Source organism: Scyliorhinus canicula, chromosome 9 (assembly GCF_902713615.1).
Source record: "Scyliorhinus canicula chromosome 9, sScyCan1.1, whole genome shotgun sequence".
In the NCBI taxonomy this organism is placed as follows: domain Eukaryota; kingdom Metazoa; phylum Chordata; class Chondrichthyes; order Carcharhiniformes; family Scyliorhinidae; genus Scyliorhinus; species Scyliorhinus canicula.
This window is the reverse complement of record NC_052154.1, coordinates 131,214-153,591: the sequence shown is the minus strand read 5'-3', so window position 1 is coordinate 153,591 and position 22,378 is coordinate 131,214. Positions and strand designations below refer to the sequence as shown.

General features: G+C 51.7%; 1 protein-coding gene across 5 annotated transcripts in view; it reads right to left on the bottom strand.

Annotated features, from left to right (window-relative positions):
* The window catches only part of zgc:56622 (uncharacterized protein LOC326033 homolog), an 89,309-nt gene that overhangs the window by 37,349 nt on the left and 29,582 nt on the right, over nt 1-22,378 (bottom strand). For 4 of the 5 annotated variants that reach the window (XM_038806147.1, XM_038806150.1, XM_038806151.1 and 1 more), the window contains exons 4-5: nt 20,406-20,483; nt 411-527 (exon numbers count right to left, since the gene is read on the bottom strand). In XM_038806147.1, the coding sequence (XP_038662075.1) occupies nt 411-527; nt 20,406-20,483 (195 nt within the window). The remainder of the gene's footprint in view (nt 1-410; nt 528-20,405; nt 20,484-22,378) is intronic. The other variant, XM_038806148.1, reaches the window with a different exon arrangement.

Below are 22,378 nucleotides of genomic sequence, written 5' to 3'. Positions count from 1 at the left end.
AAGTTCCTCCTAAACTCAGTCCTAAATCTACTTCCCCTTATTTTGAGGCTATGTCCCCTAGTTCTGCTTTCACCCGCCAGTGGAAACAACCTTCCCGCATCTATCCTATCTATTCCCTTCATAATTATATATGTTTCTATAAGATCCCCCCGCATCCTACTAAATTCCAATGAGTACAGTCCCAGTCTACTCAACCTCTCCTCATAATCCAACCCCCTCAACTCTGCGATTAACTAGTGAATCTCCTCTGCACACCCTCCAGCACCTTTCTCAAGTAAGGAGACCAAAACTAAACACGATACTACAACTTTGGCACATAATAAACACACATAAATTTACATGAAACTATCCGTTGGTCCCAAAACCCTTTTCCCAAACAACCTCCAATTTTTAGCCAAGATCATAAATACCTGGTTCACTGCCGGAATTATACGGGCTACTGACAAGAGTCTTTCGAGCTGGGAAATGTTAAAATTGGAAACACCAATTGATTTCACCAGTCCTTCATCCACCAAACCTTCCATGGCCTGTTGGTAAAGAGAAAGGATTGTTTTTATATTACAAGTTCAGGTCGTGACAGGCAGGCATGGAAAACAATCTAGAAACAGCATGCCCCACGGAAAGGAAACCAGCCTACATTCAGCAGGCAGGAAGGTGCTCTATTTCATCCTATGGGACAAGGAGTGCTGGCTCTACCCCATCGTCTGGGACAGTGAGTGAGCATCGGACCCTCTGGGACAGTGAGTGAGCGTCAGACCCTCTGGGACAGTGAGTGCACGTCAGACCCTCTGGGACAGTGAGTGAGCGTCAGACCCTCTGGGACAGTGAGTGAGCGTCAGACCCTCTGGGACAGTGAGTGCGCGTCAGACCCTCTGGGACAGTGAGTGCGCGTGAAGACCCTCTGGGACAGTGAGTGAGCGTCAGACCCTCTGGGACAGTGCGTCCGTGTGAAGGCCCTCTGGGACAGTGAGTGAGCGTCAGACCCTCTGGGACAGTGAGTGAGCGTCAGACCCTCTGGGACAGTGAGTGCGCGTGAAGTCCCTCTGGGACAGTGAGTGCGCGTCAGTCTCTCTGGGACAGTGAGTGCGCGTGAAGACCCTCTGGGACAGTGAGTGAGCGTCAGACCCTCTGGGACAGTGCGTCCGTGTGAAGGCCCTCTGGGACAGTGAGTGAGCGTCAGACCCTCTGGGACAGTGAGTGCGCGTGAAGACCCTCTGGGACAGTGAGTGCGCGTCAGACCCTCTGGGACAGTGAGTGCGCGTCAGTCTCTCTGGGACAGTGAGTCCGCGTGAAGACCCTCTGGGACAGTGAGTGAGCGTCAGTCTCTCTGGGACAGTGAGTGCGGGTGAAGACCCTCTGGGACAGTGAGTGCGGGAGAAGAACCTCTGGGACAGTGACTCCGCGTGAAGACCCTCTGGGACAGTGAGTCCGCGTGAAGACCCTCTGGGACAGTGAGTGAGCGTCAGACCCTCTGGGACAGTGAGTGCGCGTCAGACCCTCTGGGACAGTGAGTGCGCGTCAGTCTCTCTGGGACAGTGAGTGCGCGTCAGTCTCTCTGGGACAGTGAGTGCGCGTCAGTCTCTCTGGGACAGTGAGTCCGCATCAGACCCTCTGGGACAGTGAGTCCGCATCAGACCCTCTGGGACAGTGTTGCTCGTTCTGGACACTAGATTTGACTAGAGTGTGCTGAACACTAGATTTGGCTCTGTTTCGTTACTTAGCTCTGGAGTCGTCAGGTATCGTTAAGATACCGCCGCAATTTTCAAGGTCAAGTTCAAAGCAATAAACCATACACCAATTAGTAAGTTCAAACAACTGAGTTTATCATAATACAATTATAATACTACCCATGCACACGCTAAGATGATTAAACTTTTCCTACCACTAAATAAACCAATACTTATCTCAAAGGGAACTACCGGATCAGGAACTACCGGATCAGGGGACAAGGCCTCTTGCTCTGCTCTGGTCTGCAGACTTCAGGTTGGTATGGGTTAAAAAGGGGTCAGGAGTGTCTATCTCTGGTAGCGATCTTTGTGAGACACTTACTTGCTGGCGGCTGCTGTCCCGAACCTCTCCTCTCTCTCGGTCAAGATCTTTTTTGGTAAAAGCTGGTCGAGGTGCTGGTCCAGAGAGGAGGGCTGGTTAAGAAGAATGAACTAAGTGTGGGACCTGTCTTTTATAGGTCCTAGGGCTTCGCGCCCTTTTGGGCGGACCCTTTACCTGCTGGGAATCGATTGGGTCTCTTCCCAATCGATTTGTTTGAATCCCCCCAATACTGAGGCTGTCTCTCGGCTACTGGGCGGGCCTTCAGGTGCTTTGTTTTCGAACCCCGCTGCTGCCGGGATGTCTGGTTTCCCATACACTGTTGCAATCACTTCCCCATTTGTGTCCATTGTCCTTGGGATCGTTCCATTGCTATGTTAACTAGCCCGGAGATTGCCTCATTAGTATGCGGAATGTTTGTTTCGGTGCTGTCTGCTCTCTTAGCAGACAGAATACACATTGGCTTGTTGCAGCCTGCTTGTGCTGCAAACATTGTCCATTTTAACCCGCAAGCGTAGCGTTCCTCCATTTTGTATTGAGGGAATGGCCAACTTCGGTGGCTACACTCCCTCCTTGTGATCCTCATGAGAAATCATGAAGGATCACCCAAGTACGGTGTCTTTGGGTCCCCTGACGTCAGCGAGTTCCATGGCTTCTATCCTTTCCTCAACTATGGCAAAAAAAATTTAACTAACAATTTCTGATTGGCGTTATGTCAAAGGGGACATGCAATACCAAATGGAATCGGGAACCTCTAACTAACCTCAATAAACTACTCTCATCTCATAGTGAAACATTCTAAACCCTTAATCATTCACACAACAGCATCATCACATTTCATTTTCTGACTTGGCAGTCGAGCTCAGAACATTATAATACATCTGCAAAAGTCTTTATTTACACATCACATCAAATTAAATCCTTTATTACACATCAAGGGGTTGGGGGGATTGGTGGAATCCAAAAATAGGGGGTTGTACTCTGTACACTGTTGAGGCACGAGAGCAGTAGGCTCTCCTTCTCCATTTCCTCATCCTGAGGGTTTGGACTATAATACAGAGAACTGCAATCACCAAAAGTGATTCTATGACATACGACAAGGAGTACCATGTCAGAAATCTGGTACACCAGGTCGGGGTACTGTTACCATTGACTGGGCTGGGGGTGGTCTGGGTTTGGGAGAAGTTAGCAAACATTGTGCTGTGGGAAAGGGGGCCCGTGTCCACGCGCAACCACACAGATGCCACAATAGCTAAAAACATAGCAATTGGAGTGCTCTTCATCTTCTCTGTCTCTTCTCTTCCTTCCTGGGATCTTGCTGTGCTGTTGCTTCGGTTCCTCCCCGAACGTCCGAAAGCTAAGGGATCAAGCATATTATCTGTTAGTGTTCAGCTTAATATCTTGACTTTAATTATATCTGTCCTCTTGTTCCAAATTTCCCTTTATGATGGTCACCTCCATGTGACTCCCTCATTTTTTTTTTCAAAAACGGATTTAGGACCAGACATATAGTTATCTTAAACCAGTGCGAGCCGTCTCGCAGAGTGTTGCAATTTACCATCCCAAAATGTTCCCGGATGTAAATAGCATATGGAGTGGCGGCCAAATGGGCTACCTTAAACAAAATGAAACCAAGCTTTAGAAATGAAAAAGGTCGAATGATTTGCGTATGGGCCGTGACGGGTAAGAGTTGAATGGGATCCCCGGGTAGGGCGTGCTGTGCTGTACCCGAGCTTAGCTGACCAAAGGGGTGATCCTCAGACAGGGCGGGTCCTCAATGCCGTTTCTCCACTGCCTGAGCAACCTGAAATGAACGGGCAAGAATGTAGTCATATGGAATTGCAGCCTCTATTCCCAGAATAGAGGGGCACCAAAACAAAAGGGGAGGAGCCAAGATGCTCCTGGTGAAACGTTGAGCTGGGCTCCAGACATTTCAGCTGAGTCAAGTTCTCAGAAATATCTGCGGACAAACTAACGTGCATGTGAGGTGGTCACAAGCTTTTCAGCTGAAAACCGAGTGGCCAATCTCCATATCAAACATTTAACATACAAACAGACAAACATCACCAACATGCGTGCAGGTTCCATCAGAAAGGACAGCACTTCTCTCAAGCGGTTCCTCTTTTTACATCATCTGGACACCTCACTTCTCTTCATCCTCTGCGAACAGGGTCACAAAGGGGTTGCCGTGTTGGGAGTCAGGCATCAAGTCGTCCTCTTCTCCCGGATCCCATACCCTTGTATGGATCAGGCATGCAATTTTTGCATTGTGTGACTGGCGGTCACTCTCATCGTTTCGGACAAGTCTCCAAGAATTGTCCCTGTGCCAAATCGTAGGGTCTAAATTTGAAGGAGCGTTGTCGGGGTCGTCAGTGTTGGGTGGGGGGTTTGGGTGTGGGTCTGGATTTTTAATGTAGGTGATCTCCATGGGGTCACTGGAGTCGGGGCCGAAGTCGCTGAAGTGGGGGCTGTAGGGTGGAGTGCTGTGGCTGTCCTCAGTCTCACTGTCACTGTCTCTGCTGTGGCAGCTTGCGGGTGTTCCGGGGCGTGTCCTAAAGTCGGTGGGTGGAGTCGAGGTCGAGTCTGATGAGGAACTGGTCTGTGAGGGGGAGGGTGGAAATGTGTCTCTTGTGGGCGGAGCGAGGTGCTCTGCTGCATCTAGCAGGACATGGTGCGAGTGGTCTGACTGTGTTCCATAAGCCTTTATCTGGCTAATGTGGAACCACGCAGTCTTAACGTTTGGGTACTTTATCCTATATACCGAGGGGCTGATTTTGTCCGAAATTGAGTACGGGCCGGAAAATTTAGGAACCAAAAACGTGCTGGGTTATATATGGATAACATTACTTGTTGCCCAACCTGAAATTCTGTGGGGTGCACATTTTTGTTGAAACAGGCCGTGCTCTGTTTCCTCCTTTTACCCAATTTTACTGCGGCTGCAAGCTGAGCTGACCTTACAGTCTCAACTAATTGTTTTACTGCTTTTTCGTGTGTGAGGGCCGTCACTTCTGGGCTGGTCATGTCGAGTCCTAAAAGGAATTCTGATCCTTTCATAGGGCATCCGGTCCTGAGTGTGTTTGGGTGAAACCTGTAGATGGTGAAACAGTATTTCTTATGAACATTAGTGCGAATGGGAGCACTGAATCCCAAGTCGAATTGTTCTCCTGTACCATCTTTCTAAGGGTCGATTTTAGAGTCCGATTCATGCGTTCTACTATCCCGCTTGACTGGGGGTGATACGCAATGTGAAAATTCTGTTTGATTCCGAATATGGTCAGGACATTCTTCATGACCCGCCCTGTGAAATGAGATCCCTGATCTGATTCTATACTTCTGGGGAGTCCCCATCTCGTAAAGATGTGGTGGGTCAGGATCTTTGCAGCTGTCTTTGCTGTGTTGGTGCGTGAAGGGAATGCCTCTACCCATTTGGTAAAGGTATCTATGACCACCAGAACATATTTATAGCCATTCCTGCAAGGGGGCAATGGACCTATAAAACCGATCTGGAGGTTTGTCCAGGTGCCATTAACGGGGCGAGTGTGGCTGAGTTGAGCCTTCTTTGAATACCTCTCCGGGTTATTCTGCGCACAAATTAAACAATTCTCTGTATAGTGGGTAACATCTTGTCTTAAGTTGGGCCACCAACAGAGTTGTCTAAGGTGTGTTGTGGTAGGGTCGATCCCTTGGTGTCCATGACTATCATGGAATAAGGCAATCATTTGGTTCCTGTCCTTTTCAGGAACCACATACAATTTGTCTTTTATGATCACACCCTCATGTGTGGTCAAAGCGTGTTTGAATTTGTTGTACTGGGCCACAAAGTTTCCTTTTAAAATCTCCCGGAGATTTTCGTCCTGCTTCTGCGCCTGTACTAAATCTTCTATTTCTGTCTGTGAGACCTGAACTGCACTCACAGGGGCGCTAGCTGGTGCGCTAGCTGGGGGTGTCCAAAAGTGACCTCGCCTGGAACCTGCTTAGCCAGTGCATCGGCTTTCACATTTCCAGGGGGGGGGGATGATCGATGGTGACTTCTAACTTTGATGATGCCATACGTCCTATCCTTTGCCTTCTCTAGGATATGGCGGAGTAATGGGGCGGATGGAAGGGGCTTCCCGTCCGCGGAGACAAAACCTCTTGTCCTCCACAGGGATAGAAAGTCTGTGAGGCTGTTGCATACATATAAACTGTCCGAATATATGTCTGCTGGGCTGGGGAACGAATCTGGGTGGTCCACTATATATACAATGGTCGCGAGCTCTGCTGCCTGCGCGCCTAAGTGACCTGGTAATTTTAGAGAGATCTCCTCTAAAGCACGTCCCTGTGCATCCTCAACATAAATCCCGCATCCAGTGATGCGTTCTCCATCTAAAACTGTGGATGAACCGTCCACATATATCTTCAGTGGGGCACACGTGTCTGTGTGCTGGGGGCTCTGGCTTGAATTCCCTATATTCCTGGGGGGCGTTTTGGCAATGAATGGTCCTGTATTGTGTAGGGGTGCTACTATCTCGCAATCATGGGGTTGTCCTGGGTACTGTAGTTTGTCCGCTAAAAATGTGTGTGTCTTGGTTCGTTTAACTGTTATGTCCCGTCCTTGTAACAGAAGTGTCCACCTAGCTGCTCTTATCTGGCTCACTGAACCATCCTTCAGTCGTCCGTCTAAAAGTAACCGTGTGGGGTGTGTTCAGTCAAAATGGTGATGGGATCGAGTCCGGTAATGTACGAAAAGTACTGAACTGCCCAAAATACTGCTAGTAGGTGCCTCTCGCAGGCTGAAAATCCCTGTTCTACGGGGTCTAAAAGTCTGGAGGCATAAGCCACTGGTCGTAGCTGCTCATGCCGTTCCTGAAGCAGCACGGCCGAGAGGGTCAGATCGGTGCTAGCTACCTCTATTGCACAGGGGGAGAGTTGGTCTGGAACTTGTAGCACGGGTGCAGCGCTAAGGGCTTTCTTTAACTCCTCCACAGCCTCTGTATGCTGCGGAAGCCATTTCCAAGGGGCTCCTTTCTTAAGGAGGTCTGAAAGTGGGGCTGCCTTGGTCGCAAAACCATCGATATGGTTCCGATAATACCCAACCAGTCCTAAAAACGACCGGAGGGCTGAAACATTTTGGGGAAGGGGCAATTTGACGATCGAGTCAATTCTTTTGAACTCAATCTCGCGTTTGCCGTGCGTGATGACTGTACCCAAATACATCACCTGATTCTCCAATATCTGGGCCTTTCTGGGGTTAACTTTACATCCAATACTTTGCAATAGTTCCAGGAGTTCGGACAGAAGCGTGATGTGCTCTGCCTTGGTGTCTGTCTGCAGTAATAGGTCATCCACATACTGTACCAGACATTCGGGTCGGGAAAATTTTGCTAATCCATTTGCCAGCTGTCGGTGGAAAATGGAGGGGGAATTGTGGAATCCTTGTGGGAGGCATGTCCACGTATACTGCTGTCCTTTAAATGTGAAGGCAAATTTGTACTGGCACGCCTTTGCCAATGGGATTGACCAGAAGCCGTTGCTAATGTCCAATACCGTGAAATATTTGGAGTGGAGTCCCTGCTTGAGCATGGTCTCGGGACTTGTTGCTACTGTGGGAGCTACTGCTGGGGTAACTTTGTTGAGTTCCCGATAATCTATGGTCAGACGCCGTGATCCGTCGGGCTTCCTCACTGGCCAAATAGGTGCATTATTAGTTGAGGCTACTGTCCTTAATTCTATGTTTTCCTTTTTGACAAGGCAAATGTCGACTTTGCTCATTCTATTCTTTTCCTCTAATTCTTTGCGGAGCGTCCGAACGACCTCCTCTGTGCCTCGCAATTGTGCCAAGCAGGACACAATTGCCATCGGCTTACGTGCTTTACCTATGTTCGTTTTATGAATTTGAGAAAGGTTCTCCCACCAAGTACGTCCTATACTCCTGGACCTGTCTCCTCATTCACACAAAATTCACTCCAAAGGGGCCATCCTTTCCCTTTGAGGTACTTCCTGAGTTCCAGCTCCCACACGGGACACTGGCCTACTCTGCTACTGTTGGTCGCTGCGACCACGAACTGCTCTGGGTTCATGAGGCGTTCTATTGCCTGCATGGCCATTTTCTTTTTCTCTTATGCTCTTTTTAATTTGGAACGAGGGATGATAAGGCAATGCTTATAAATACGGGTACGGCTTTTGCTATGTTCCGACTTATAAAACTCCCGACAGTTTGTCGCCTCAAAAATCTCTCGGTTTAACCTTACAACCCTGTTAGTTACGCATGCAAAAACACACTTCCGAATTATGATTATTGATTTGAACTCCTTGAACACTTGTGGTTTTTCCTTTTCCCAATTGGATTTCAAATTCGAATTTCTGGGTTCTCTCGGAGTGGGGGGGCCACTTCTAATCGAGTCCCGTCTGGAAGTCGCCACTAAATGTTGCTCATTCTGGGTGAGTGTGCTTAACACTAGATTTGGCTCTGTTTCGTTACTTAGCTCTGGAGTCGCCAGGTATCGTTAAGATACCGCCGCAATTTTCAAGGTCAAGTTCAAAGCAATAAACCATACACCAATTAGTAAGTTCAAACAACTGAGTTTATTATAATACAATTATTATACTACCCATGCACATGCTAAGATGACTAAACTATTCCTACCATTAAATAAACCAATACTTATCTCAAAGGGAACTACCGGATCAGGGGACAAGGCCTCTTGCTCTGCTCTGGTCTGCAGACTTCAGGTTGGTATGGGTTAAAAAGGGGTCAGGAGTGTCTATCTCTGGTAGCGATCGTTGTGAGACACTTACTTGCTGGCGGCTGCTGTTCCAAACCTCTCCTCTCCTCTCTCTCGGTCAAGATCTTCTTTGGTAAAAGCTGGTCGAGATGCTGGTCCAGAGAGGAGGGCTGGTTAAGAAGAACGAACTAAGCGTGGGACCTGTCTTTTATAGGTCATAGGGCTTCGCGCCCTTTTGGGCAGTCCCTTTACCTGCTGGGAATCGATTGGGTCTCTTCCCAATCGATTTGTTTGAATCCCCCCAATACTGAGGCTATCTCTCGGCTACTGGGCGGGCCTTCAGGTGCTTTGTTTTCGAACCCCGCTGGTGCCGGGGTGTCTGGCTTCCCATACACTGTTGCAATCACTTCTCTATTTGTGTCCATTGTCCCTGGGATCGTTCCATTGCTATGTTAACTAGCCCGGAGATTGCCTCATTAGTATGCGGAATGTTCGTTTCGGTGCTGTCTGCTCTCTTAGCAGACAGAATACACATTGGCTTGTTACAGCCTGCTTGTGCTGCAAACATTGTCCATTTTAACCCGCAAGCTTAGCGTTCCTCCATTTTGTATTGAGGGAATGGCCAACTTCGGTGGCTACAACAGTGAGTGCGCGTGAAGACCCTCTGGGACAGTGAGTCCGCGTCAGACCCTCTGGGACAGTGAGTGCGCGTCAGACCCTCTGGGACAGTGAATGAGCGTCAGACCCTCTGGGACAGTGAGTGCGCGTGAAGACCCTCTGGGACAGTGAGTCCGCGTCAGACCCTCTGGGACAGTGAATGAGCGTCAGACCCTCTGGGACAGTGAGTGCGCGTGAAGACCCTCTGGGACAGTGAGTCCGCGTCAGACCCTCTGGGACAGTGAGTCTGCGTGAAGACCCTCTGGGACAGTGAGTCCGCGTCAGACCCTCTGGGACAGTGAGTCCGCGTCAGACCCTCTGGGACAGTGAGTCCGCGTGAAGACCCTCTGGGACAGTGAGTCCGCGTCAGACCCTCTGGGACAGTGAGTCCGCGTGAAGACCCTCTGGGACAGTGAGTCCGTGTCAGACCCTCTGGGACAGTGAGTCCGCGTCAGACCCTCTGGGACAGTGAGTCCGCGTGAAGACCCTCTGGGACAGTGAGTCCGCGTGAAGTCCCTCTGGGACAGTGAGTCCGCGTCAGACCCTCTGGGACGGTGAGTCTGCGTGAAGTCCCTCTGGGACAGTGAGTCTGCGTGAAGACCCTCTGGGACAGTGAGTGAGCGTCAGACCCTCTGGGACAGTGAGTCTGCGTGAAGACCCTCTGGGACAGTGAGTGAGCGTCAGACCCTCTGGGACAGTGAGTGAGCGTCAGACCCTCTGGGACAGTGAGTGCGCGTCAGACCCTCTGGGACAGTGAGTGAGCGTCAGACCCTCTGGGACAGTGAGTCTGCGTGAAGACCCTCTGGGACAGTGAGTGCGCGTCAGACCCTCTGGGACAGTGAATGAGCGTCAGACCCTCTGGGACAGTGAGTCCGCGTCAGACCCTCTGGGACAGTGAATGAGCGTCAGACCCTCTGGGACAGTGAGTCCGCGTGAAGACCCTCTGGGACAGTGAGTGCGCGTGAAGTCCCTCTGGGACAGTGAGTCCCGTGAAGTCCCTCTGGGACAGTGAGTCCGCGTCAGACCCTCTGGGACAGCGAGTCCGCGTCAGACCCTCTGGGACAGTGAGTCCGCGTCAGACCCTCTGGGACAGTGAGTGAGCGTCAGACCCTCTGGGACAGTGAGTGAGCGTCAGACCCTCTGGGACAGTGAGTCCCGTTAAGACCCTCTGGGACAGTGAGTCCGCGTCAGACCCTCTGGGACAGTGAGTCCGCGTCAGACCCTCTGGGACAGCGAGTCCGCGTCAGACCCTCTGGGACAGTGAGTCTGCGTGAAGTCCCTCTGGGACAGTGAGTCCCGTTAAGACCCTCTGGGACAGTGAGTCCGCGTGAAGACCCTCTGGGACAGTGAGTCCGCGTCAGACCCTCTGGGACAGTGAGTCCGCGTGAAGACCCTCTGGGACAGTGAGTCCGCGTCAGACCCTCTGGGACAGTGAGTCCCGTTAAGACCCTCTGGGACAGTGAGTCCGAGTCAGACCCTCTGGGACAGTGAGTCCGCGTGAAGACCCTCTGGGACAGTGAGTCTGCGTGAAGTCCCTCTGGGACAGTGAGTGCGCGTGAAGTCCCTCTGGGACAGTGAGTCCCGTGAAGTCCCTCTGGGACAGTGAGTGAGCGTGAAGTCCCTCTGGGACAGTGAGTCCGCGTCAGTCTCTCTGGGACAGTGAGTGAGCGTGAAGTCCCTCTGGGACAGTGAGTCCGCGTCAGTCCCTCTGGGACAGTGAGTGCGCGTGAAGTCCCTCTGGGACAGTGAGTCTGCGTGAAGTCCCTCTGGGACAGTGAGTGCGCGTGAAGTCCCTCTGGGACAGTGAGTCCCGTAAAGTCCCTCTGGGACAGTGAGTGAGCGTGAAGTCCCTCTGGGACAGTGAGTCCGCGTCAGTCTCTCTGGGACAGTGAGTGAGCGTCAGACCCTCTGGGACAGTGAGTCCGCGTCAGTCTCTCTGGGACAGTGAGTGAGCGTCAGACCCTCTGGGACAGTGAGTCCCGTTAAGGCCCTCTGGGACAGTGAGTGAGCGTGAATTCCCTCTGGGACAGTGAGTCCCGTGAAGTCCCTATGGGACAGTGAGTGAGCGTGAAGTCCCTCTGGGACAGTGAGTCCGCGTCAGTCTCTCTGGGACAGTGAATGAGCGTCAGTCCCTCTGGGACAGTGAGTCCGCGTGAAGACCCTCTGGGAAAGTGAGTCCGAGTGAAGACCCTCTGGGACAGTGAGTCCGCGTCAGACCCTCTGGGACAGTGAGCGCGCGTCAGACCCTCTGGGACAGTGGGTCCTGTTAAGGCCCTCTGGGACAGTGAGTCCGTGTGACGACCCTCTGGGACAGTGAATGAGCGTCAGACCCTCTGGGACAGTGAGCGCGCGTCAGATCCTCTGGGACAGTGAGTCCGTGTCAGACCCTCTGGGAAGTGAGTCCGCGTGAAGACCCTCTGGGACAGTGAGTCCGCGTGAAGACCCTCTGGGACAGTGAGTCCGCGTGAAGACCCTCTGGGACAGTGAGTCTGCGTGAAGACCCTCTGGGACAGTGAGTCCACGTGAAGACCCTCTGGGACAGTGAGTCCACGTGAAGACCCTCTGGGACAGTGAGTGCGCGTGAAGACCCTCTGGGACAGTGAGTCCGCGTCAGACCCTCTGGAACAGTGAGTCCGTGTCAGACCCTCTGGGACAGTGAGTCCGCGTGAAGACCCTCTGGGACCGTGAGTCCACGGGAAGACCCTCTGGGACAGTGAGTCCACGGGAAGACCCTCTGGGACAGTGAGGCCATGTGAAGACCCTCAGGGACAGTGAGTGCGCGTGAAGACCCTCTGGGACAGTGAGTGCGCGTGAAGACCCTCTGGGACAGTGAGTGAGCGTCAGACCCTCTGGGACAGTGAGTCCGCGTCAGACCCTCTGGAACAGTGAGTGCGCGTCAGACCCTGTGGAACAGTGAGCCGCGTGAAGACCCTCTGGGACAGTAAGGGCGCGTCAGACCCTCTGGGACAGTGAGTCCGCGTGAAGACCCTCTGGGACAGTGAGTCCGCGTGAAGACCCTCTGGGACAGTGAATGAGCGTCAGACCCTCTGGGACAGTGAGTCCGCGTCAGACCCTCTGGGACGGTGAGTCCGCGTCAGACCCTCTGGGACAGTGAGTCAGCGTGAAGACCCTCTGGGACAGTGAGTCCGCGTGAAGACCCTCTGGGACAGTGAGTCCGCGTGAAGACCCTCTGGGACAGTGAGTCCGCGTGAAGACCCTCTGGGACAGTGAGTGAGCGTCAGACGCTCTGTGACAGTGAGTGAGCGTCAGACCCTCTGGGACAGTGAGTGAGCGTCAGACCCTCTGGGACAGTGAGTGAGCGTCAGACCCTCTGGGACAGTGAGTGAGCGTTAGACCCTCTGGGACAGCGAGTCCGCGTGAAGACCCTCTGGGCCAGTAAGTGCGCGTCAGACCCTCTGGGACAGTGAGTCCGCGTGAAGACCCTCTGGGCCAGTAAGTGCGCGTCAGACCCTCTGGGACAGTGAATGAGCGTCAGATCCTCTGGGACAGTGAGTCCACCTGATGACCCTCTGGGACAGTGAATGAGCATCAGACCCTCTGGGATAGTGAGTCCGCGTCAAGACCCTCTGGGACAGTGAGTCCGCGTGAAGACCCCTCTGGGACAGTGAGTCCCGTTAAGACCCTCTGGGACAGTGAGTGAGTGTTAAGATCCTCTAGGACAGGAAGTTCTCTCTAACCACGTTTTTAGGTGATGCAGTCACACAGTATCATTCCCCTCTGCATTTATAATAGACTCCAGCATTTTCCCTGCTCCTGATGTTATGTTAACTGGTTTGTACCAGTTTTCTCCCTTCCTCCTTTTTTGAATGGTGGGGTTACAGTTGCCAGCCTCCAATCTGCTAAGACTGTTGTGTTTTAATGAGACGTATATTGGAACCTTTAGCAGAGGAGTTACATTAAAGACACTTTCTAGAGGTGGTTAAACCCCAATCCTATACGGATTTTTGAAATGTACGTTGAAAGTCTGTAAATTAATATACAGACAGCTAAACATATACTAGCTGTTTGAAATATCTTTAATAAATTTCTGCAACAGGCCAGATGATGCTATAATCAGGTTACTACACTTGGGTATAACAAAAGATAGCTTTGAATTCAAGAATTTTGCTCGCGTTTGTGTGGGTTTCCACCAGGTGCTCTAGTTTCCTCCCACAGTCTAATGATATTCAGGTTAGATGGATTGACCATATCAAAATTGTCCTTTAGTGTCCAAAACGTTAGGTGGGATTACTGGGTTACGGGGATAGGGTGAAGGTGCGGCCTTTCATTTTCATTTCATTTCATTCATTCAGTAGGGTGCGCTTTCCAAGGGCTGTGTAGTCTCGATGGGCCGAATGGCCTCCTTCTGCACTGTAAATTCTATGATTCTATGAAGGTGGATAAATGAGGTTATCTGCTTTGGTAGCAAAAATAGGAAGGCAGATTATTATTTGAATGGGTGGAAATTGAGAGAGGCGGATACTCAGCGAGACCTTGATGTCCTCGTGCATCAGTCACTGTAAGCGTGCAGGTACAGCAGGCAGTAAAGACGACAAATGGTATGTCGGCCTTCATAGCGAGAGGATTGAAATATACGAATAGAGATGTTTTACTGTGATTGTGTAGGGCATTGGTGCGGCCACACCTGGAGTATTGTGTCCAGTTTTGGTACCCTTATCTGAGGAAGGATGTTCTTGCTATGGAGGGAGTGCAGAGAAGGTTTACCAGGCTGATTCCTGGGATGGCGGGACTGTCATATGAAGAGCGACTAAATCAGTTAGGATTATATTCATTGGAGTTCAGAAAAATGAGAGGTGGTCTCCTAGAAACTTACAAATTTCTAACAGAATTAGACAGGATTCAGAAAGAATGTTTCCAATGGTGGGGAGTCCAGAACTAGGGGCCATAATTTGAGGATAAGGGGTAAACCTTTTAGGACTGAGGTGAGGAGAAATTTCTTCATCCAGAGAGAGGTGAATCTGTGGAATTCACTACCACAGAAAGTAGTTGAGACCAAAACGTGTAATTTCAAGAAGGAATTAGATATAGCTATTGGGGCTAAAGCAGGGGTGGGCAAACTTTTCCGTGCAAGGGCCACATTCAGAAATTCACAATTTTAAAGGGCCGCATAGTATATTAAGTAAAATAATTACTTCACCCGGTTATGATTCTGGGCGCCTCATATAGAACATAGAACAGTACAGCACAAAACAGGCCCTTCGGCCCTCGATGTTGTGCCGAGCAATGATCACCCTACTCAAGTCAACGTATCCACCCTATACCAGTAAGTAACCCAACAGCCCCCCCATTGACCTTAAAAAAAAAATTTAAGAAAAAAAAAGAAAAAAATTTCTTTTTTTTTTAAATGACTTGGTGGGCCGCATAAAGACCTTTGGCGGGCTGCATGCGGCCCGCGGGCCGTAGTTTGCCCACCCCTGGGCTAAAGGGATCAAAGAAATGGGGGAAGGCAGGATCAAGGGTATTGAACTTGATGATCAGCCATGATCATAATGGAACTTCCAGTTGCGGCTATGCCGAGGTAGGTCACACGTTCGGCAGCTCCCGCCAGGAAGGGACTTTTGGGCTCTTTTGAGGGGCCCCAACAGCATTTGTTCGACGGTTCCCAGTGTGGGAAGGTGACGGTATGGTTCCCCCGCCATTGTATGGCTTGGACCAGGAGCAGAGCGGTCAAGAAAGGTATTTTAGTGCAGCGAAAAGTGCGAGGGAGGTGAAGCAAGATGCCGGCGGGTGGAGACCAAGCCGCGTGGGCGCAATGGTCACAGGAGCAGCAGGAGTTCCTCAAACGCTTCTTTGCGGAGCTGAAGGCAGAAATGCTAGCGCCAATGAAGGCGTCGATCGAGAAGCTGGCGGAGACCCAGATTGCCCAAGAGGCGGCGATCCGGGAGGTGCGGCAAAAAGCCTCGGAGAACGAGGACGAGATGTTGGGCCTGGCGGTGAAGGTGGAGGCGCAGAAGGCGCTGCATAAGAAGTGGCAGGAAAAATTTGAGGACCTGGAGAATCGGTCGAGGAGGAAGAATCTCCGGATTCTGCGTCTCCCTGAGGGAGTGGAGGGGTCCGTGCCAGGGCATATGTGGTCATGATGCTTAATTCGTTGATGGGTGCGGGAGCTTTCCCGAGGCCCCTGGAACAGGACGGGGCTCATCGAGTCCTGGCAAGAAGACCCAAAGCCAACGAACCACCAAGGGCTGTAGTGGTGACTCCTGCTGACCCCGGCAGGTAGGGAGGGGGTGCAGCCCCTGATCCGGCTGATAACTTGAAATGTGAGGGGCCTGAACGGACCGGTCAAGAGGGTCCTGAAGGGACTGAAGGCAGACGTGGTGATGCTTCAGGAGACGCATCTGAAGGGGGCAGATCAGGTTAGGCTGAGAAAGGGGTGGGTTGGGCAAGTCTGGTGGGGAAGCAAGTGTCGTTCGAGGCGCTGAACATCGTGGCGGATAATGGAGGTCTGTATGTGATGGTGAGTGGTAGGTTGCAGGGGGTGTGGGTGGTACTGGTGAACGTTAATGCCCGGAACTGGGATGATGCCGGATTTATGAAACGCATGTTGGGTCGGATTCCGGATCTGGAGGTAGGAAGCTTGATAATGGGGGGGGGGAGAGAGAGAGAGAGAGAGAGAGAGAGAGAGAGAGAGTGAACTTCAGCACTGGACCGTTCTAGGTCCAGGACGGGTAGGAGGCCGGCTGCGACCAAGGTGCTCTGGGGGTTTATGGACCAGATGGGGGGAGTAGATCCATAGAGGTTTGCTAGGCCGGTGGCCAGAGAATTTTCCCGCGTTCATAAAGCCTACTCCCGGATAGATTTTTTCATCATGTGTAGGGCGCTAATCCCCGAAAGTGGAGGGAACGGAATATCCGGCCATAGCCATCTCGGATCATGCCCCGCATTGGGTGGAGCTGGAGTTGGGGGAGGAGAGGGACCAGCGCCCATAACGGATGCCTTGATGTGGGACTGGTGGCGGATGAGGAGGTGTGCGGGTGGATTCGGGGGTGTATCGAAAGATACTTAGAGGCCAATGACAATGGGGAGGTGCAGGTGGGGGTAGTCTGGGAGGCGTTGAAGGCGGTGGTTAAGGGAGAGCTAATTTCCATTAGGGCCCATAGGGAGAAGAGAGAGAGGAGGGAGAGGGAGAGACTGGTGGGGGAGATATTAAGGGTGGACAGGAGCTATGCAGAGGCCCCCGAAGAGGGGCTACTTAGGGAGCGACGGAACCTCCAAACGGAATTCGACTTACTGACTACGGGGAAAGCAGAGGCGCAGTGGAGAAAAGCGCAGGGGCGGCATATGAGTATGGGGAGAAGGCTAGTCGGATGCTGGCACATCAGCTTCGTAAGAGGGAGGCGGCGAGGGAGATTGGTGGAGTTAGGGATAAAGGGGGGAACACGGTGCGGAGTGCGGTGAAAATAAACAAGGTATTTAGGGACTTCTATGGGGATCTGTATAGGTCTGAGCCCCCGGTGGGGGAGGAAGGGATGCAACGATTCCTAGATCAGCTGAGGTTCCCGAGGGTAGAGGAAGAGTAGGTGGTTGGTTTGGGGGCACCTTAAAGGATTGGGGAGCATGCAGGCGGGGAAGGCCCCGGGGCCAGATGGGTTCCTGGTTGAATTTTACAGGAAGTACGTGGACCTGCTGGGCCCGTTGCCAGTGAGAACTTTTAATGAGGCGAGGGAGGAGGGCACCTTGCCCCGGACAATGTCCAGGGTGCTGATTTCTTTAATTTTGAAGCGGGACAAGGACCCATTGCAATGTGGGTCGTATAGACCGATCTCGCTCCTCAATGTTGATGCTAAGTTGCTGGCAAAGGTTTTTCCATGATAATTGAGGGCTGTGTCCCAGGGGTGATTCATGAGGATCAGACGGGATTTGTGAAGGGAAGGCAGCTGAATACTAATATGCGGAGGCTCCTCAATGTGATTATGATGCCCTCGGTGGAGGCGGAAGCGGATGTAGTGGCGGCCATGGACGTGGAGAAGGCATTCGATCGGGTGGAGTGGGAGTATCTCTGGGATGTGCTGCGGAGGTTTGGGTTCGGGGAAGGGTTCATAAGTTGGGTCAGACTAATATACAAAGCCCCTGTGGCGAGTGTGGCTACGAACCAACAGAGGTCAGAGTACTTTCGGTTATAACGGGGGACGAGGCCGGGGTGTCCCTTATCCCCTTTATTGTTTGCCCTGGCAATTGAGCCTCTGGCCATGGCACTGAGGGAGTCTAGGAACTGGAGGGGATTGGTCCGGGGGGAAGAGGAACACCGGATGTCGTTGTATGCCGATGACCTGTTGTTATATGTTGCGGACCCATGAGCAGCACGGTGGCCTAGTGGTTAGCACAACCGCCTCACGGCGCTGAGGTCCCAGGTTCGATCCCGGCTCTGGGTCACTGTCCGTGTGGAGTTTGCACATTCTCCCCGTGTCTGCGTGGGTTTCGCCCCCACAACCCAAAAATGTGCAGAGTAGGTGGATTGGCCACACTAAATTGCCCCTGAATTGGAAAAAATAATTGGGTAATCTAAATTAAAAAAAAAAAATATGTTGCGGACCCAGTGGAGGGGATGGCGGAGTTAATATGGATCCTTAGGGAGTTTGGGGACTTTTCGGGGTATAAACTTAACATGGGGAAGAGTGAGCTCTTTGTGGTGCGTGCGGGGGACCAGGGAAGGGGGATAGACGAGCTTCCGCTGAAAGGGCGGAAAGGAGCTTTCAGTACCTGGGGATCCAGGTAGCTAGGAGTTGGGGGGCCCTGCATAAGCTCAATTTGACGCGGCGAGTGGAGCAGATTGAGGAGGATTTAAAAAGATGGGATATGTTGCCACGCTTACTAGCGGGTAGGGTGCAGTCGATTAAAATGACAGTCCTTCCGAGGTTTCTCTTTGTGTTCCAGTGCCTTCCCGTTTTGATCCCTAAGGCCTTTTTCAAACGGATAAGCAGGAGCATCATGGGATTTGTGTGGGCGAATAAGACCCAGAGGGTGAAGAGGGTGTTTTTGGAGCATAGCAGGAACAAACCTATGTAGCTATTATTGGGCAGCCAATGTGGCGATGATTCGTAAGTGGGTAATGGAGGGAAAGGGGGCGGCGTGGAAGAGGCTAGAGATGGTGTCCTGTGTGGGTACGAGTCTGAGTGCGCTGGTGACGGCCCTGCTGCCGCTCCCGCCGACAAGGTACATCACGACAAGGTGGTGGCGGCGACGCTGAATATCTGGGGGCAGTGGAGGCGACACAGGGGCGAGATGGGAGCCTCGATTTGGTCCCTGATTTGAGAGAACCATCGGTTCGTTCCGGGAAGGATAGATGGGGCGTTTCTGAGCTGGCATCGGGCAGGGATCAAAAGAATGGGGGGCTTGTTCATTGATGGGGCATTTGCGAGCCTAGGGGTGCTGGAGGGGAAATGTGGGCTACCCCGGGGAACGCTTTCAGGTATATGCAGGTGAGGGCGTTTGTGAAATGACAGGTAAGGGAATTCCCGCTGCTTCCAGCACACAGGATTCAGGACAGGGTGATTTTGGGCGTATGGGTTGGAGTGGGCAAGGTCTCGGCGATTTACCAGGAGCTGCAAGAGGAGGAGGAGGAGGCTTCGGCGGAGGAGTTGAAGGGCAAGTGGGAGGAGTAGCTCAGGGAGGAGATCGATGAGGGGTTGTGGAATGATGCCCTGAGCAGGGTTATTTCTTCCTCCTCTTGCGCCAGGCTCAGCCTGATAGTTTAAAGTTGTTCACAGAGCGCATATGACGGGGGCGAGGTTGAGTAGGTTCTTTGGGGTGGAGGACAGATGTGTGAGATGCTCGGGGAGCCCAGTAAATCACGCCCATATGTTCTGGATGTGCCTGGCGCTAGATGGATTTTGGAGGGGCTTTGCGAGGACTATGTCCAAGGTGGTGAACACCCGGGTCAAGCCGAGCTGGGGGGTAGCATTATTTGGGGTATCGGATGAGCCGGGAGTGCAGGAGGCAAAAGAGGCTGGTATTCTGGCCTTTGCGTCCCTGGTAGCCCGACGGAGGATTTTGCTACTGTTTAAGGATGCGAAGGCCCCTAGCTTGGAAGCTTGGGTTAATGACATGCTGGGTTCATCAAGTTGGAGAGAATAAAGTTTGCCTTGCGAGGGTCTGTGCAGGTGCTCTTCAGGCAGTGGCAACCGTTCCTAGACTTTCTCGTGGAGCGTTAGGAGGAGGTCAGCAGCAGCAGCAACCCGGTGGGGGGGGGGGTTTGTTGAAAATCGGTTGAAAACTTGAATAAATATTTTTTTTTTTAAAAAGCCATGATCATGATGAATGGTGTGGCAGACCCGAAGGGCCAAATGGCTTCCTCCTGCTTCTATTTTCTATGTTTCTATGACACATGTTCAAGGTGAGCAGCAGTAGGTTCAGGGGAGATTAGAGGAAAAACATTTTTAGTCAGAGTGTGTTGCTGGTCTGGAATGCACTGCCTGGGAGGGTGGTAGAGGCGGGTTGCCTCACATCCTTTAAAAAGTATCCGGATGAGCACTTGGCATGTCTTAACATTCAAAGGCAGGCAGCACGGTAGCACAGTTGCTTTACAGCTCCAGGGTCCCAGGTTTGATTCCTGGCTGGGTCACTGTCTGTGCGGAGTCTGTATGTTCTCCCCGTGTCTGCGTGGGTTTCCTCCGGGTGCTCCGGTTTCCTCCCACAGTCCAAAGATGTGCTGGTTAGGTGGATTGGCCATGTTAAATTACCCTTGGTGTCCAAAAAGGTTAGGAGGGGTTATTGGGTTACTGGGATAGGTTGGAAGTGTAGGCTTAAATGAGGTACTCTTTCCAAGGGCCGGTGCAGACTCGATGGGCCAAATAGCCTCCTTCTGCACAGTAAACTCTGATTCCATGAAGGCTATTAGCCGTGTGCTGGCAAATGGGATTAGGTAGGAGGTCAGGTGTTTTTCATGTGTCGGTGCAGACTCGATGGGCCGAAGGGCCTCTTCTGCACTGTATTATTCTGTGATTCTGTGATTGTGATCATATTCCATTCAGGACTCACCCTCCATGTGTCCACGTAGTCAGTATCACTCACCAGCACCCTGCCTTTTCTCATCGGAAACAGTTCACCCAACACTTTCTGTTAAAGAGGAAATCATTTATTGCATGTATCAGTGTAATACTGAAACACAAAGGTACATAAATGTTATAGTGGACTATATCAGACTGTTACAGTGAGGGGCGTGGGGTATATCAGACTGTTACAGTGAGGGGTGTGGGGTATATCAGTGTTACAGTGAGGGGTGTGGGGTATATCAGTGTTACAGTGAGGGGTGTGGGGTATATCAGTGTTACAGTGAGGGGTGTGGGGTATATCAGAGTGTTACAATGAGGGATATGGGGTATGTCAGAATGTTACAGTGAGGGGTATGGGTATATCAGAGTGTTACAGTGAGGAGTAGGGGGTATACCAGAGTGTTACAGTGAGGGGTGTGGGGTATGTCAGGGTGTTACAGTGAGGATTATGTGGACTATATCAGTGTCACAGTGAGGGGTGTGGGGTATGTCAGAGTGTTACAGTGAGGGGTGTGGGGTATATCAGTGTTACAGTGGGGTGTGGGGTATATCAGAATGTCACAGTGAGGGGTGTGGGGTATATCAGAGTGTTACAGTGAGGGGTATGGGTATGTCAGGGTGTTACAGTGAGGGGTATATCAGAGTGTTACAGTGAGGGGTGTGGGGTATATCAGAGTGTTACAGTGAGGGGTATGGGTATGTCAGGGTGTTACAGTGAGGGGTATATCAGAATGTCACAGTGAGGGGAGTGGGGTATATCAGAGTGTTACAGTGAGGGGTATGGGTATGTCAGGGTGTTACAGTGAGGGGTGTGGGGTATATCAGAGTGTTACAGTGAGGGGTATGTCAGAGTGTTACAGTGAGGGGCATGTCAGGGTGTTACAGTGAGGGGTATGTCAGGGTGTCACAGTGAGGGGTGTGGGGCATATCAGTGTTACAGTGAGGGGTATGTCAGAGTGTCACAGTGAGGGGTGTGGGGTATGTCAGGGTGTCACAGTGAGGGGTGTGGGGTATGTCAGAGTGTTACAGTGAGGGGTGTGGGGTATATCAGTGTTACAGTGGGGTGTGGGGTATATCAGAATGTCACAGTGAGGGGTGTGGGGTATATCAGAGTGTTACAGTGAGGGGTATGGGTATGTCAGGGTGTTACAGTGAGGGGGTGTGGGGTATATCAGAGTGTTACAGTGAGGGGTATGGGTATGTCAGGGTGTTACAGTGAGGGGTATATCAGAGTGTTACAGTGAGGGGTGTGGGGTATATCAGAGTGTTACAGTGAGGGGTATGGGTATGTCAGGGTGTTACAGTGAGGGGTATATCAGAGTGTCACAGTGAGGGTGTGGGGTATATCAGAGTGTTACAGTGAGGGGTGTGGGGTATATCAGAATGTCACAGTGAGGGGTGTGGGGTATATCAGAGTGTTACAGTGAGGGGTATGGGTATGTCAGGGTGTTACAGTGAGGGGTGTGGGGTATATCAGAATGTCACAGTGAGGGGTGTGGGGTATATCAGAGTGTTACAGTGAGGGGTATGTCAGAGTGTTACAGTGAGGGGCATGTCAGGGTGTTACAGTGAGGGGTATGTCAGGGTGTCACAGTGAGGGGTGTGGGGCATATCAGTGTTACAGTGAGGGGTATGTCAGAGTGTCACAGTGAGGGGTGTGGGGTATGTCAGGGTGTCACAGTGAGGGGTGTGGGGTATGTCAGGGTGTTACAGTGAGAGGTCTGGGGTATGCCAGGGTATTACAGTGAGGGGTGTGGGATATATCAGAGTGTTACAGTGAGGATTATGTGGACTATATCAGAGTGTTACAGTGAGGGGTGTGGGGTATATCAGTGTTACAGTCAGGGGTGTGGGGTATATCAGTGTTCCAGTGAGGATTGTGGGGTATATCAGTGTTACAGTGAGGGGTGTGGGGTATATCAGTGTTACAGTCAGGGGTGTGGGGTATATCAGTGTTAC